The sequence below is a fragment of the Melopsittacus undulatus genome, chromosome 14, assembly GCF_012275295.1.
Source record: "Melopsittacus undulatus isolate bMelUnd1 chromosome 14, bMelUnd1.mat.Z, whole genome shotgun sequence".
NCBI lineage: Eukaryota > Metazoa > Chordata > Aves > Psittaciformes > Psittaculidae > Melopsittacus > Melopsittacus undulatus.
The window spans coordinates 1539996-1555359 of record NC_047540.1 but is presented as its reverse complement, the minus strand read 5'-3'; the positions used below and the strand labels follow the sequence as shown (position 1 = coordinate 1555359).

General features: G+C 53.1%; 1 protein-coding gene across 1 annotated transcript in view; it reads left to right on the top strand.

The window, feature by feature from the left end:
• Window positions 1–15364, top strand: part of MACF1 (microtubule actin crosslinking factor 1) — a 131369-nt gene that overhangs the window by 99931 nt on the left and 16074 nt on the right. The window contains exons 54-74 of the mRNA XM_034069104.1: window positions 110–280; window positions 1634–1800; window positions 2532–2691; window positions 3255–3581; window positions 4225–4309; window positions 5492–5733; window positions 5834–6040; window positions 6644–6763; window positions 7832–7939; window positions 8275–8493; window positions 9018–9221; window positions 9975–9983; window positions 11009–11240; window positions 12081–12307; window positions 13245–13367; window positions 13473–13574; window positions 13940–14041; window positions 14133–14306; window positions 14412–14567; window positions 14699–14896; window positions 15196–15324. Coding sequence (XP_033924995.1) covers window positions 110–280; window positions 1634–1800; window positions 2532–2691; window positions 3255–3581; window positions 4225–4309; window positions 5492–5733; window positions 5834–6040; window positions 6644–6763; window positions 7832–7939; window positions 8275–8493; window positions 9018–9221; window positions 9975–9983; window positions 11009–11240; window positions 12081–12307; window positions 13245–13367; window positions 13473–13574; window positions 13940–14041; window positions 14133–14306; window positions 14412–14567; window positions 14699–14896; window positions 15196–15324 — 3462 coding nt within the window. The remainder of the gene's footprint in view (window positions 1–109; window positions 281–1633; window positions 1801–2531; window positions 2692–3254; window positions 3582–4224; window positions 4310–5491; window positions 5734–5833; window positions 6041–6643; window positions 6764–7831; window positions 7940–8274; window positions 8494–9017; window positions 9222–9974; window positions 9984–11008; window positions 11241–12080; window positions 12308–13244; window positions 13368–13472; window positions 13575–13939; window positions 14042–14132; window positions 14307–14411; window positions 14568–14698; window positions 14897–15195; window positions 15325–15364) is intronic.

Here is a 15364-nt window from a genome sequence, read left to right as displayed (position 1 = left end):
CAGATCCTCTGGGCCCTGTTGGGGCTCTGTAGAAGAAAGGGGTCATTGACAAGGAGCTGTGAGTGCATCCCCAGCCTGATGGTTCAGTGGGGTTGTATTTGGGGTGCAGGTGGCCCAACGAGTCGCTCAGCTGCAAGAGGCCCTGTTGCACTGCGGGAAGTTCCAGGATGCCCTGGAGCCGTTGCTGAGCTGGCTGACAGACACCGAGGAGCTCATCTCCAACCAGAAACCTCCCTCTGCTGAGTACAAGGTGGTGAAAGCCCAGATCCAGGAGCAGAAGGTGAGCGAGCACAGGTGACAACAGGCTCAGTGGGGCCGGGAGCTCTGCACAGCCAGACAGGGGTTTGGGGTCCAGCTGTAACAGCAAAACATATCTGGGGTGTCCACAAACCTGCTTCTTTCATGGAGACCTCAGAGCAGCTTCCAGTGACTGAAGGGGGCTACAGGGATGCTGGGGATGGACTCTTCATTAGGGACTGTAGTGACAGGACAAGGGGTGATGGGTTCAAACTGAAACAGCAGAGATTTAGATTGGATCTGAGGAAGAAATTCTTTCCTGTGAGGGTGCTGAGGCACTGGAATGGGTTGCCCAGGGAGGCTGTGAATGCTCCATCCCTGGCAGTGTTCAAGGCCAGGTTGGACAGAGCCTTGGGTGCCCTGGTTTAGTGTGAGGTGTCCCTGCCCATGGCAGGGGGGTTGGAACTGGATGCTCTTAAGGTCCTTTCCAACCCAAACTATTCTATGCTTCTGTGGTGGATCTTCTGGATCCCCACATCCTAATGTAATAAGCAGGCAGCTCCTTTGACCACACTTGCTATCTCCACTGTCCCAGTCCCCGGCATTACTTTACCCTCCTGTGAAGTGTGCTGCTGGTTTTGCTGGTCGGCCGTGTTTTTCCAGCCCTGCCTTCTGTTTGTGGTGTCAGTTCTGCTGCATCAGGAGCAAGCTGCTGCTGTAGGCACTGGGATGGGTGTTGGGACAAACTGTAGGACCCAGCCTGTGGCATGCTGGTGTTTGCAGAGATAACAGCCTGGGTTGGTGCCTGCCCTTGTGAGCCAGCGAGGGGAAGTTCAACTGTGGTCATGGGGAAACATCTCAGAAATGAACTCTTACCAGGGCTTGGCCGGACGTCTTGAGGCTCTGGAGAGGAGATGTGTTTGAAGTGGAAGCTAAAACATGATCCTGATAAGTTAGGGGGTGATAGAGAAGCCTCTGAAAAACTCCCTGGCACAGAAGTGCTTTGAATCTCTGTTAGAATAGAAATTGGAATAGAATGGAACTGAATGGGATAGAATGGAACTGAATAGGATAGAATGGAACTGAATGGGATAGAATGGGATAAAGTGGAATGGGGTAGAATGGAATAGGACAGAATATTGCAGTTGGAAGGGGCCTACACCGATATCTAGTCCAACTGCCTGACCACTTCAGTGTGACCAAGTTAAAGCATATCATCACGTTGTTATTATTAGTTTTAAACTGGTTTTGATGGCAGAGGCTGTTCCACGGGGCCGGCTTTGCTCTTAGCCCCATCCTTACAAGTGGTTTGCAGCCACAATGAGAGATTCCCCCTCTCTGAGGGCTAGAACTGGTTCTGCTGCTCCAGTCTGGTAACCCTCGTGCTGCTCTCCAGCTGCTCCAGCGCCTGCTGGACGACCGCAAAGGCACCGTGGAGATGATCCAGGCGGAAGGCGGCCGGATCGCACAGTCGGCAGAGCCCATGGACAGGGATAAGATCATGGGGCAGCTGCAGAGCCTGGAGCGGCGCTGGGCAGGGCTGCTGGGCAGTGCAGCCGGCAGGTGAGTGTTCCCACATGTGGGGTTTGTGTGCAGGCACATCCTGGAAACAGCTGGAAAACATGGGAAATCAGAGGCGGTCTGGGAGCCGGAGCTGATCGCGGTGGGTTACAATGCAGGGAAGAGCTTGGATTAAATACATTCCCTGCAGGGGATGGATGTTATTTTTATTCCTCTAAGCTCTAACGTTCAGCTCGAGCAGCAGCATCCTGTTGACACCTTCCTGCTGCCTGAATCTCATTTATGAGTCGCTTGTTGCTACATAAGCTAATTTTTGAGGTTATGAAATCACTTCTGAAGGCCCCGTTTGACCTTCCCAGTGTTTTAGATCCCTGCCAAGACGGGACTGCCCATATAAGACTTGTATCAGTGCTGGAATGTCTTTGAACAGAAGCTCAGCAGCTCCCAAGCACCAAGAGCCCAGCCACAAGCTGGGCATGGCAGAGGATCTCCGAGATAATGATGGGAATGGGAATGGGTGTAAAGCAGCACAGTGAGGGAGCCTTTCTGCCACTTTCCCAGGGGGATGAACTGGACCCAAAGGCACAGCTGCAGGAATCAGTTTAGATTATCTTGCACACTGATTTGTGTCCTTGCCTTTGCAGCTTGAATGACAGCATCCCACCTTGCTCTGAATAGGGCTGCTTTGGTTCCCTCTCCCTAATACTCAAAGCTGCTTCCTATGCCTGGCTCCAACAAGGAGCTGCTCCTTAGTGCTTTATTCCTCACTGCAGGCAGAAGCAGCTGGAGGACATCTTGGTCCTGGCAAAGCAGTTCCATGAGACCACGGAGCCGGTGTTGGACTGGCTCTCAGTGACAGAGAAGAAACTGGCCAACTCGGAGCCCATCGGCACCCAGACTGCCAAAATCCAGCAGCAGATCAGTCGGCACAAGGTAGGACCCAGGAGCTGCTGATGGAAGTGGTTGCTATCAGGTCCTGCTCAGGTGGTTGTTCCTGCCCCAGCAAGGGGGTTTGGGCACAGATAAGTACATGAGGAGGTACCCAGCTGCTTTATATGCTCCAAACCCTAACTCAGTGTGGGTAGATACCGAACTGATGTCTGTGCATCTTGCAGCAGAGTGTGTCCAGCTCTGGATAGAAAACCCCTTCCTGCTGGTGTGTTTCAGAGTCACAGAATACCTCAAATTGCCAGGGATCATCGAGTCCAACTCCCTGCTCCTTGCAGGACTACCAAAACCCAAACCATCTAACCAAGACACTCCTTGAATATCAGTCTTGGTCCCTGCACCCCAGAGTTGTGCTATCAACATCGTGTTCAACCTTTCCTTTATTCTGTTGCAGTTTGCCCATTCACAGATGGTTTTGGTGTCTCGTCAGTCACATCCATTGTTTCTGTTTGTTCTTTTAAGTTCATTTGGTTATTTTACCCATTTTTAGTTTCGGTTTGTTCACTCATGTTCCTTTCTGTTGTCCATTTTATCCTCCTGCCCTTCAGGCTCTAGAGGAAGACATAGAGAGCCATGCGGGCGACGTGGCCCGGGCGCTCGGTGTGGGGCAGTCCCTCTCCTCCCTGAGCTGTGCAGCTGAGCGCAGGCTGCTGGCAGAGAGGTTGGAGTCTCTGCAGAGCCGCTACGGTGAGGTCCAGGAGCGGTGCTGCCGGAAGGCAGCGCTGCTGGATCAGGCTCTATCCAACGCCAGGCTCTTTGGGGAGGAGGAGGTGGAAGTGCTCAACTGGCTGGCTGAGGTCGAGGACAAGCTCGGCTCGGTATCCGTAAAGGATTACAAACGGGACGTCCTGCAGAAGCAGCATGCTGACCACCTGGTATTTTCCATTTTCTTCCATGTTGATGTTGTTTATTTGGTTGCATTTCTCTGTCTTTGGTGCTGTTTGTGGTCTGACTTTCATTTGGCACAGCTCGTTCCACTGCTGGTTCCACTTGTAGGCTTGGAGAAGCGTAAAGAGGTTTCATGTGTTAAAAACAATCGTTATGGCCCCAAAAAATGGGTTTCCCAGAGGAGAAAACCCATTCTTCATCTGCTTTGTGAACAATGTCTGGGCAAGCTTGGCCACCCTGTGCCTTTAGAAAGCTGGATGCTGTTTCCAAGAATGTGAGCTTGAAAAGCCCAGTGGGTTTTCCAAGGCAGGCTGGCCACCGAGGAAGCGTCTGCTTCCGCTCCCGGGGCCATGCAAGCTCCTTTCAAGAGTGAGGTTATGTCTAATACAAGGGCGAGTTCTTTGGTAACACAGATCCAATGGGTTGGGTTGGGTTTGCTCTAAGATTGGAGCCCTTTGGTCCCAGTAGTCCTAGTAATGCCCATAGCAGGATGTCTGGACAAGTACCACATCTGATGTTCACCCTTCCCATACTCAGCAGGAGCACTTCATGCTCTCCTTAGCATCTCTGGCTGGCAGGACACAGGGACCTGCCTGCAGGAGGGTAACCCCAATCTGCCTTTCCCTCCAGGCTTTGAATGAGGAAATTGTCAACAGGAAGAAGAATGTGGACCAAGCCATAAGAAACGGGCAAGCTCTCCTGAAGCAAACCACAGGTACCACAAGGATCTGGGGATGCTCTGGCTGATGCGGGGCTCTGGGAAGCCCCTGTCCTCCACTTGATCTTCCCTGGGAAGCCCATGCTCTGCAGTGATACTTCTCTTTGAGGGAAGATGTTCTTCCTGAGGCTTCATTTCCTTTTGGATACTCCCAAAGGAGCTGGTTTACATCTAGAGCCACAAATGCTCCAGCTTAATCCTTTGGACTCACTCGGTCCCAAGTCTCATAGCTCTGTGTGCGGGTGATTCCCACCAGCGTGGCGATGCTCCATGCTGAGCAGCCTGCAACACGAGGGAGGGTTTTCCCATTGCATCCAGCTGCTAAATCACATGGAAAGAGGTTAAAAATACACCCGTCCCTCTCCTGATATCGCTTTCCCATGCGGAGCAGTTGTTGCTGTTGCCACGTGGGTGCGAGTTTATGTTTCTGAGTGGGAAGAAAGGTCGGGGCGATGCATTTCCTTCAGATGTGGTCTGCTCGGAGCAGATGTCCAGGCCTCTGTCCCTGTGGGAGCCGTGCAGCAGGAAGAGTGATTACAAAGAATCTGGCTCACAGCCTCTTGTCCCCTTGGGAACAGCAGTAAAGAGTGAACTGGACCTTTCTTGGTAGTTGAGAGCTGAGCTGTGGTGGTTTCGGGGCTTGTGGCAAAGCCAGGCTTTACAGCATGATCCCATCCTGGTCCAGGGATGTTGTGCTGGCTGGTGAAGTGTCAGCTCTCTAAGAGCAGCTTCCTGGCTGTGAAAATAGGTTGCAAAGCTGCACTTTGCAGTACTTTGCACTCTGCATCCCTTCCAGGGATGGGGCAGCCACAGCTCCTCTGGGCACCCTGTGCCAGCGCCTCAGCACCCTCACAGGGAACAGCTTGTGCCTAAGAGCTCAGCTCAGTCTCCCCTCGGGCAGGTTCAAGCCATTCCCCTTGGCCTGTCCCTACATCCCTTGTCCCAAGCCCCTCTCCAGGTTTCCTGCAGCCCCTTTAGGCACTGGAGCTGCTCTCAGGTCTCCCCTTCAGGAGCCTTCTCTTGCCCAGGCTGCCCCAGCCCAGATCTCTCAGCCTGGCTCCAGAGCAGGGATGCTCCAGCCTCTAATCAGAATAGGGGAGAACAGGGCAGGCTGCTGCTTAAACCTCCCTACATCACCCCCATCCCCGGCATCATTTTCACCTTGGTGCTGTCCCACAGGGGAGGAGGTGTTGCTGATCCAGGAGAAGCTGGATGGGATCAAGACGCGCTACTCGGACATCACAGCCGCCAGCTCCAAAGCACTGCGCACACTGGAGCAGGCTCGGCAGCTGGCCACCAAGTTCCAGTCCACGCACGAGGAGCTCACCAGCTGGATGAGCAGTGTGGAGGATGAACTGGCTTCCAGTGCAGGACAGTCCCCAGCCAGCGAGCAGATACCCCAGTTCCAGCAGAGGCAAAAGGTGGGAGCAGCCCCCAAGGGTGGGAGGCGGCAGGGATGTGCTTGCTGTGTTGAGAGCATGGGGAGTGATGTCCTTGGGTGTCCATGGGTGCCTTCCACAGGAGCTGAAGAAGGAGGTGATGGAGCACAGGCTTGTCCTGGACACGGTGAATGAGGTGAGCCGAGCCCTGTTGGAGCTGGTGCCCTGGCGAGCACGGGAAGGGCTGGACAAGCTGGTGTCCGACACCAACGAGCGTTACAAGCTGGTCAGTGACACCATCAAGCAGAGAGTGGAAGAAATCGATGCTGCCATTCAGAGATCTCAACAGGTAATTTAATAACCCCACTGGAGACTGATGGGGTTTCTTGGGAGAGCAGGAGCGAGCGGCTCAGCACCGCTCCAGCCCATGCAGTGTGATGGTTGTGAGAGGGGTCACAAGCACAGCACAGCAGGAGAGGCAGATCCCATTGGGAATGCCAAGGAATGAATGGGCCCCACCAGCGGTGTGTGCCAGGCAGGCTGCTTTCTGACCCATCCCATTGTGTGTGGTTTGGATTGGATAACTCTGGTGCAGCACTGCGTTATCCCACCTGCAGGCTTTAGCTCACATGGGTTAGGGTTATGTGATGGAGGTGTAAAACCAATGACAGGTGACTTTCAGGCCTGGAAGAACATCATCCCATGTTGTGATAGCACAGGGGTTTGTTCCAGGTGAACAGTCCTCTCAAGAAAGGCTTATTCTACACAGACTGGAGGCTGTGGAGCTCTCAGAAACCTGTGTCCACCCCAGTGTCCCCTTCTCCTTCCCACCCCCTGGCGAGGAGTTTGTTCCCCCACATCCCTCTGGGTCCCCATGTCTCCCAGCATCCCCAGCTTGCTCCATCCCTGCTGCTCATCACTAACCTGTGCTGCCTGTCCTCTCCCATTCCAGTATGAGCAGGCAGCTGATGCGGAGCTGGCCTGGGTGGCTGAGACCAAGCGGAAGCTGATGGCTCTCGGTCCCATCCGCCTGGAGCAGGACCAGACAACAGCCCAGCTGCAGGTGCAGAAGGTATGAAAGCACTTGCTTAGTGAGGAGGGATGGGCTTTGGGTGATGGGATGGGGTTTGGGTGATGGGATGGGGCTCAGGTGATAGGATGGGGCTCAGGGGAGCAGCTTTACCCTGGGGTTTATGGTGCAGAGCCCAGAGCACCAGGAGAGATTCCAGCACTTGTCCTTGGTAAGTAGATGATAAAAACAAGGGAGAAAGAGGATTTTGAGAAACAAAATGTTGGGCTTCTAAAGGAAGAAGCTTCGTGTCCTGTCATGGCTGTTTAGGGCTGGATGGGTGCTCTTCGGTGTGCTTTCAAGGGCTTTCTATGTATCCACTGGAGCAGCTCTGCCTGGATCTTGGAGGTGCTGGCAGCAGGAAGGGTTCAGAGAAAAGTATCTATTGATTAATGAGGGTGCTTTTGCATTTGCTTTTTGCTCATTGTTCCTTGCAGTGGGGGACTCGGTTCCCTCCCAGCAGCCAGACGTGGAACAAAGAGGCGCTGGGGGGGTGTTATATCTTTGAGATGAGCTCATCTCAAAGGGCCTGAAAGAACAGCACTTTAAATATAAAAGGCCCTTTTCTTCCCTTAACCAGCCTCAGCCATCAGAGCGGAGCAGGGGCTTGTTGGGCTTGGAACCAGAAAAGAAACCTAAGACATTGTTCTAAGGGAGGGGACTGAACCATTGAGTATGAAGTTAAATTGAGCTCAGCTTGGCTTCCTGCTGCTCATCGCGTGGAGCTTGGGGCTGGCAAAGTTATTGGTAGATGCAGTTCTGGAGAGTGATGTTTTGGGAGTTCTCATGTTCAGTGATGAATGGAGGGTTGAGCTTTTCCTCTGGTGTGGAGCTGGGCTGAAACCTCAGGCCTTTAAAAGAGAGAGGTCAATGTGGATGAGTCATGAGAAATCCATGCTGTAATCTGCATTTTCAGCCAGGTTTTCCATGTGCTGCAAGACCCTTGTGCCGAGTTCCACACAGCCTCTGCACTGCTGAGCTCTGCTGCAGTGCATCCCATGCATGGGGCGAGGGGGAGAAATCAGCTCAGCTCTGATTTCTTCCCTTTCTCTGGATGTTTCCTTCCTGCAGGCTTTTTCCATTGACATTATTCGGCACAAAGACTCGATGGATGAGCTGTTCAGCCAGCGCAGTGAGATCTTTGGGACGTGTGGCGAGGAACAAAGAGCTGTTCTCCAGGTGAGCCCTGCTCTGTGATGGGGAGGGATGGAGAGGGGCGAGTGCTCAGCTCCTGCCCAGGCTGAAGGAGTTTGTAATGACTCCATCTTTAGGAATTCCCACCAGAAATCTCTTTGCATTTATTACTCTCCTTTATTGCACAGTTTTATTGCAGTGTTTGGGGATTGGCATTGGGGGGAGCAGAGATTCCTGAGGCTGCTTTAATTGGAATTGCAGCTTGCGCACGTGGAAGGCCACCAAAGGCACCTCAGCTCTTCCAGCTCACGGCATGCACTGGCGCTTGTCCTGGTCCCTTCCCATCCTTGGCTATAACTCTCCTCCCTCCTTTCCTATAGGAGAAGACCGAGTCCCTGGTGCAGCAGTACGAAGCCGTGAGCCAGCTCAACTCGGAGCGCTACACTCGCCTGGAGCGTGCCCAGGTCCTGGTCAACCAGTTCTGGGAGACCTACGAGGAGCTGAACCCATGGATTGAGGAGACACAAACCCTCATCTCCCAGCTGCCCCCTCCGGCCATCGACCACGAGCAGCTCAAGCAGCAGCAGGAGGACATGAGGGTAAGAGGATGCGGTGTTGGCATCTCGGGTACCATCAGTTCTTCTACCTTAATGGAGGCACAGCTCCCACAAGGGCTTTTTATGGTTTTTCCCCCCATTCTCTTCTTTTTGGGCATCCTGCCTGTATAATACAATATTATATTGGCCGTGAGTGTACCGTGTGGAAATCACTAGATATGTTGGAGCCCTGCTTACTGAAATACAGATGGCACCCAAGGGAGCCAGGCTGCCTTCGGATCTCCTGCCTGATCGTGGCAGGGAAAACTGCTTTGTGCTTTTAGGGGAGAGAGCTGCACAGCTTCCTCTGTGGTGCTGCCCATGGGGAGGGGAGGGAGCCGGGGAGACTGTGCCAAAGCCATGTTAGGAAGAGGCGAGTGCCATGTGCTTGGCAGATGCTGGGTCAAGAAATCCCCCAGCGTGAGTTCAGTACCAGATAGGATCGCTGCTTTTGGAGTGTCTGATGGAACAGAGGCAGCTTGCAGCGGGTTTAAACAAATGTGGGTTTTATCCCTTCTATTCCCTAGCAACTGCGAGAATCCATCGCTGAGCATAAGCCTCATATTGACAAGCTGCTGAAAATCGGGCCCCAGCTCAAGGACCTGAACCCCGAGGAAGGGGAGATGGTGCAGAAGAAATACTCCACAGCAGAGGCCATGTATGCCAGGATCAAGGAGGAGGTTTGCCAGCGGGCTCTGGCACTGGATGAAGCCGTGGCCCAGTCCACCCAGGTAGGCTGCGGTGCTGAGCGGTCTTATCCCAGTCCCCCAGGGGAAGCCATGGGCTTTGGAACATGGTTTCATGCTGAGTGTTACAGTTGTAAAACCCTTTATAAGGCCCAGTGTGGTCAGACACCTCCGGGGTCGTTTCCTGCTGCTGGGAAAGGAGGGGAGAAGGCCTTGGAGTCCTGACATAGTAAATAGGGTAATAAATGTTTACAGCCTCAATAATGATGCTCATTCAAAGGGGCTGTGTTGGCATCCACCCAAGGTTGAAAGGGCCTCTTGAAAGAGCTTGGAGAGATAAGTTTCCTTTCTGATAAGCTGTGTGTGCAGTGAACAGCCACGGGATCTTTTATATGGGAGTTAATGGCCATCTCTAGGGCCTGGGCATCTCCAGAGGAGGTCAGTGGCAACAGGAGCAGAGATAAGAAAGGAAGGACTGTAGGTACTGAAGTCCAGAGAGGGGGTGAAGAGTTTCTGCCACTGGAGGTTTATGCCCCCTGGTTGTGTTTCATTTCCCCCTGTGTTAGTAGCACAGTTGGTTTTTGTCGTGTCCGGGTGTTTTTTACTCCTGTATTGTGTAGTCACTTCTCTTGGTTTGCACTGTATTAACTCCGAGTTTTTCCCCCCCCCCACACCCCCTTCCCGTCTCATCTCTCACTCCCATTGTGGAATGTGTTATCTGTGTGTGTTGCTGCCTGTGCCCGTCCTCCCCACATGGTCCCATTTCATTCTTGTGTTGACTGCGCCCCACCATTGCAGATCACGGAGGTAAGCCCCACACCACCCGTCCTCACTTACACTCTTTCTTCGGGCTGATTCTGATTTACACCTGGGCTTTCAGTCCTGGTCCATGCACAGCTGAGCAGAACATGCTTGGAAGTTAACTCCGGGGGCCTGAAATCCCATTTCTGAGATGGCTTTTGTTGCGTTGCCGCCTGGTTACAGCCATTGGCCGAGCTGGGAATGCTTCCTGCAAAGCAGAGGGTTTGCTTTCCGAGTGGTTCACATTGATGCTCAGAGCTTTCTGCTCTGGCTGCACTTGCTGGTTTGCTCCTGCTTCTTGGCTGAGCCAGTGTGCCCCAGATCAACTTTGCACCCAGAGCCCATCTCCTCTCTGCTGCTGGAGCCTGGGATTTGGCCAGCGCCAGCACCAGCACTGGTGTCCTGCAGGGAGGGCTGGAGCTGGCAGTCAGAGCATGGAGCTGTCCTCACCAGCAGAGATGCTTTGGGATCTTTAAGGCCAAAGTTGACTTTTCTCCTTAAGGAAATAGCAGTAAACTCTGCTAGACCCCATCCTCTGGCACTCTTGGCTTTCTGGTTCTGCTTTGGTCGGAGACCCAGCACCATGGCAGCTCACTCCTCCCCATGCATGCAGCCTTCACCAGCTCCTGCTGACCCTGCCGGGGCCATATCCTGCTGCCGTTGCACAAGTGGAGATTCCATCAGCACCAGACATGGTGCTTTTCCAGCAGCATCTCTGCCCAGATGCTCAAACAACCGGGAATGGCTTTTGTTACCACTCTGCCCATCCGCAGCAGCCAAAAATGGGAGGTTTGGAAGGGTTGAATCTGGTGATAAATCGCTGCTGTGCTTGGTTCACAGTTGCCTGTGCTGGCTCTGTGAGGCTGTGGCTTACGTGTGGTCTGAGCTGGGGCAGCCTGGGGCTGTTGGCAGCAGAGGAGAGGCATGAACAGGAGGCTCCAGGTCTCATTGCTATTGCAGGCAATAGCAGGGAGCGAGGCAGCGTTGCTCCATCTCCTCTCGCCCTCCCTAATGGCCTTGTTCTCCTCCAGTTCCATGACAAGATCGAGCCCATGCTGGAGACGCTGGAAGCCCTCTCCTCCCGCCTGCGTATGCCCCCGCTCATCCCTGCCGAGGTGGAGAAGATCCGGGAGTGCATCAGCGAGAACAAAAGTGCTGGTGTGGAGCTGGAGAAGCTGCAGCCTTCCTTCGAGGCCCTGAAACGTCGTGGGGAGGAGCTCATCGGCCGCTCGCAGGGAGCAGACAAGGACCTGGCAGCAAAAGGTACCTCTGGGTGCTGTTAGGGAGGCTCCGTTGCTGTTAGGGAGGCTTTGATGCCCATGGGGTGTATTTCAGAGGGTCTCCTGGCCTGAAGAGGAAGGATGCGTCCTCTGCATGGAGATGTCTGGTGCCTGCTTCCATCTGGAGCAGACAGGGGAGAAAGAAGCATTTGAGGCATGGGTTGCCCCATTGGTTGCCCCATTCCATGCTCCATCGCTGGCAGTGTTCAAGGCCAGGTTGGACAGAGCCTTGGGTGCCCTGGTTTAGTGTGAGGTGTCCCTGCCCATGGCAGGGGTTGGAACTGGATGATCTTAAGGTCCTTTCCAACCCAAACCATTCTATGATTCTATGATTCTCAGGCACAGGTTGAAGCTCAGCCAAGCTGAGCCCTCCCCCTGAGCTGGTCTCTTGTGCTTGGTTGCTTGGTGGCCCCTGTGAAATGCTTTGTTGGTGTTGATTCAGCATCTAATGGAGGGAAGTAGCATCCCCAGCACAAAAAGACCTGTCAACAGCATTGGCACTAATTGGCACCTTTCTTGGCAGCTCAAAAGCCAGCTCATGGACCGAGCAAGCATAGACTTCATGCTAGAGGTGACCAGAACAGAGGTTCACTGGAAGAGAGTGTGTGGGCAAATTTGCCCTGAGCTTGCCTGCACATAAATAAAGGCTTTATTCCTGCAAGCTGGAGTTTCTCACGTCCCTCAGTATCTCAGAGTAAATGCTCTAATAGTTCTGGTCATCTCTAGTTCCCATTGATTATTCTTTGGCTGTTTCTAAGTGGAAATGCTCTGGAGTTGTAGAACGATTTCCTCCTCCACTGAATGTTTTCATTCCCTTCCTCAGTCATCCAGGATAAGCTGGATCAGATGGTCTTTTTCTGGGAGGACATCAAAGCTCGGGCAGAGGAACGTGAAATGAAGTTCCTCGATGTCCTGGAGCTGGCAGAGAAGTTCTGGTACGACATGGCAGCTCTCCTGACCACCATCAAAGACACACAGGACATCGTTCATGACCTGGAGAGCCCAGGCATTGACCCCTCCATCATCAAGCAGCAGGTGGAAGCGGCAGAGGTGAGGACCGTGGTGCTGTACCGTGTCTAGAGCTTGTCTGCACCCAGCTTGTAAAGCTAAACGGGGACAGATCTTAGATAGGAGCACGGGCAGAAGTGGTTGTAAAACAGTTTTGTAGGCAGCAGGCAGATTATGACATGCTCCTGCCATTGCCATTTGGAGCTACAAGGCAAAAAGCAGAAGCGTGTTTCACATATCCCTGCCCACCACCACCCCCTGTTCCAGACAAGGAAACGATGCCTAAATCACTTTATCTGCTCCTGGTTTAGGAAGCTTATCAAGCGTGTGGTCAGACTCGTGTGCCCACTTGTTTCGAGTGACGTGGCAGTTTGCATGGGGCTGCTCCCAGTCAGAACTGGAAGCATCTCCCCAAGTGCTGTCTAGCGTGGGAAGTGTGTGTTTAGGTTTTGGTCAGACCGGAGATAAGAGTAAAGCTGGATGGGATTGGATTTGTGTCTTGTTTGTGGTGAAATGCACTTCAGGTGGGTTTGCCTCAGACCTTGGCCAGCAGAGAGTTCTTTATGCTTTGCTAAGTTTGTCCTTGCTGTTCTCCTTTTAGAGCCATTCTGGCTTTGCAGCTTTTGAGTCACAAAACTAATTCCTATATTGACAGAATACTCCTGTAAACAGGATGTCTCATGTAAACAGCACTTTCAGCCAGGCAATCCAAGCACGTGTCAAGCTAGATACAGTTGTTCTTATTTTGGTTCCCCAACCCCTGCACACAGCAGCATCGCTGGGAGCAGGTCATTGGTGGTGATGCCAATGAGCAGGACACCAGCATCTCGCTGTGTAAGCCCATCCTGGGGTCTGCCATTGGGGCTGTCAGCCAGGGCACAGGACACCAGAGCTGGAAGGACTGCCCATGGTTCACAGGGTGATTTTGGAAGAGCAGTTAACACTGAATGTGTTTCTGTTGTCACTGTGTCCCATGCAGACCATCAAGGAGGAGACGGACGGCTTGCACGAGGAGCTGGAGTTCATCCGCCTCCTTGGAACCGACTTGATTTTTGCCTGTGGTGAAACGGAGAAGCCAGAAGTGAAGAAGAGCATTGATGAGGTAGGAGAACCAGCAGCCTCTCCTGCAGACACCATCAGGTAGGAGCAAGTGGGAGCTCCCCTGGAAGAGCCTCATGCATTTTGTGGGCAATTTTGTGTTCCGCAGATGAACAACGCATGGGAAAATCTGAACAAAACATGGAAGGAGAGGCTGGAGAAGCTTGAGGAAGCCATGCAGTCAGCTGTGCAATACCAGGACACGCTTCAGGTAAGAGGCAGGGCTGGTTGTGTGGCATGGGGAGGCTTTAAATCCTCCTCATGGAGCTGTACTGGGATTTGCACTCATTCAAAGGAGAAAACGTCTCCTGAGCAAGTGTTTGCAGCCTGAGCTCAGCAATCGGCTCCATGGAGGAGCAGATATTTGGTTGTATTTGTCTTCCCAAATCTGACTGTTTCTGCACTAAGCAGGAGGCTGAGCCTATTGCTGGGAGCAGGAGAGAGAAGGAAAGAACTTGCACATCCAATCTGTGCCCTGAAAGACCAGTTGTGTGGTTGCAGGGTGATGGAGGCAGCAGCCGCAGGAGGAGCCCGTGTTGCCATTCCCTTTGCTAACGCTGCCTTTGCTCCTTCCAGGCCATGTTTGACTGGCTGGATAACGCCGTGATCAAGCTCTGCAACATGTCTCCTGTGGGCACTGACCTCAACACGGTGAAGGAGCAAATGAACGAGATGAAGGTATGTGGAACTGGTTCTCCGGTGCTGGTTTGGCATCGCCGCGCTCCAGAGATTCATTATGGTCTGGTTTTTGTCCTGCTTGTTTTGGCAGGAGTTTAAAATGGAGGTTTACCAGCAGCAGATTGAGATGGAAAAGCTTAATCACCAAGGTGAACTGATGCTAAAAAAAGCTACAGATGAGACAGACAGAGACATCATAAAGGAACCACTGACAGAGCTGAAACATCTCTGGGAGAATCTGGGCGAGAAGATTGCTCACAGACAGGTAGAGAGAAGAGTTGGGCACTTGTAGGTGTGGGGCTGAAACTCACGGGATGCTCCTCCCCCTTCACCACTTAAACTCTCCTTTTCCATCCCTGTCCTTGCCCAGCATAAGTTAGAAGCCGCTCTCCTGGCACTTGGGCAGTTCCAGCACGCATTGGCTGAGCTCATGGCCTGGCTCACCCACACTGAAGAGCTTCTTGATGCTCAGAAACCCATCAACGGAGACCCGAAAGTCATCGAGGTTGAACTTGCGAAGCACCATGTGAGTACCCCCACTCCAGGTACACCTTCAGTCTGTTCTGGTGCAGGATTTGCCTTCTGGTTTGAGTTGGCTCAAGCCCATGAGAGCGGGTTTAGAGGTGTCCCAGCGTTCACCCACCCCATCTGTTGTAGGTGCTGAAGAACGATGTCCTGGCCCACCAGGCAACAGTGGAGACTGTGAACAAAGCAGGCAATGAGCTGCTGGAGTCGAGTGCAGGGGATGATGCCAGCAGCCTGCGGAACCGACTGGAGAAGCTCAACTCCTGCTGGGAATCAGTGCTGCAGAAGACGGAGGAGCGGGAGCAGCAGCTCCAGTCCACGCTCCAGCAGGTCCTGCGGTGCATGGGGCTGCTTCCCCCTTTGCTGTGGGGAGGAATCAAAGGGGGAAGGACTTAGAGAGACGTTAGGAACCTTTTCATGCCAAGTTCTTCACCTAAATCTTAGTCCCGGAGGGTTCTGAAGCAGAGCAGGAACCAGGCACATGTGCTGAAGGGTATCCCATGTATCTCCCACCCTGGTGCCTCCAGCTCTGCCTCTTTATCTGGTTCTGAAGCAAACGCAGCGTTAACCCTGGCGCATGATCAATGGTGGCTGATGTCATCTGATCCTGATTCTGTGTTCCCGAACAGGCCCAGGGTTTCCATGGAGAGATTGAAGACTTCCTCCTGTGGCTAACGAGGATGGAGAGCCAATTGTCGGCATCAAAACCCACAGGAGGGCTGCCAGAAACTGCCCGGGAACAGCTCAATGCCCACATGGTAATTTCCTAGGAGAGACTTTAATGCTTTTAGTTCAGCA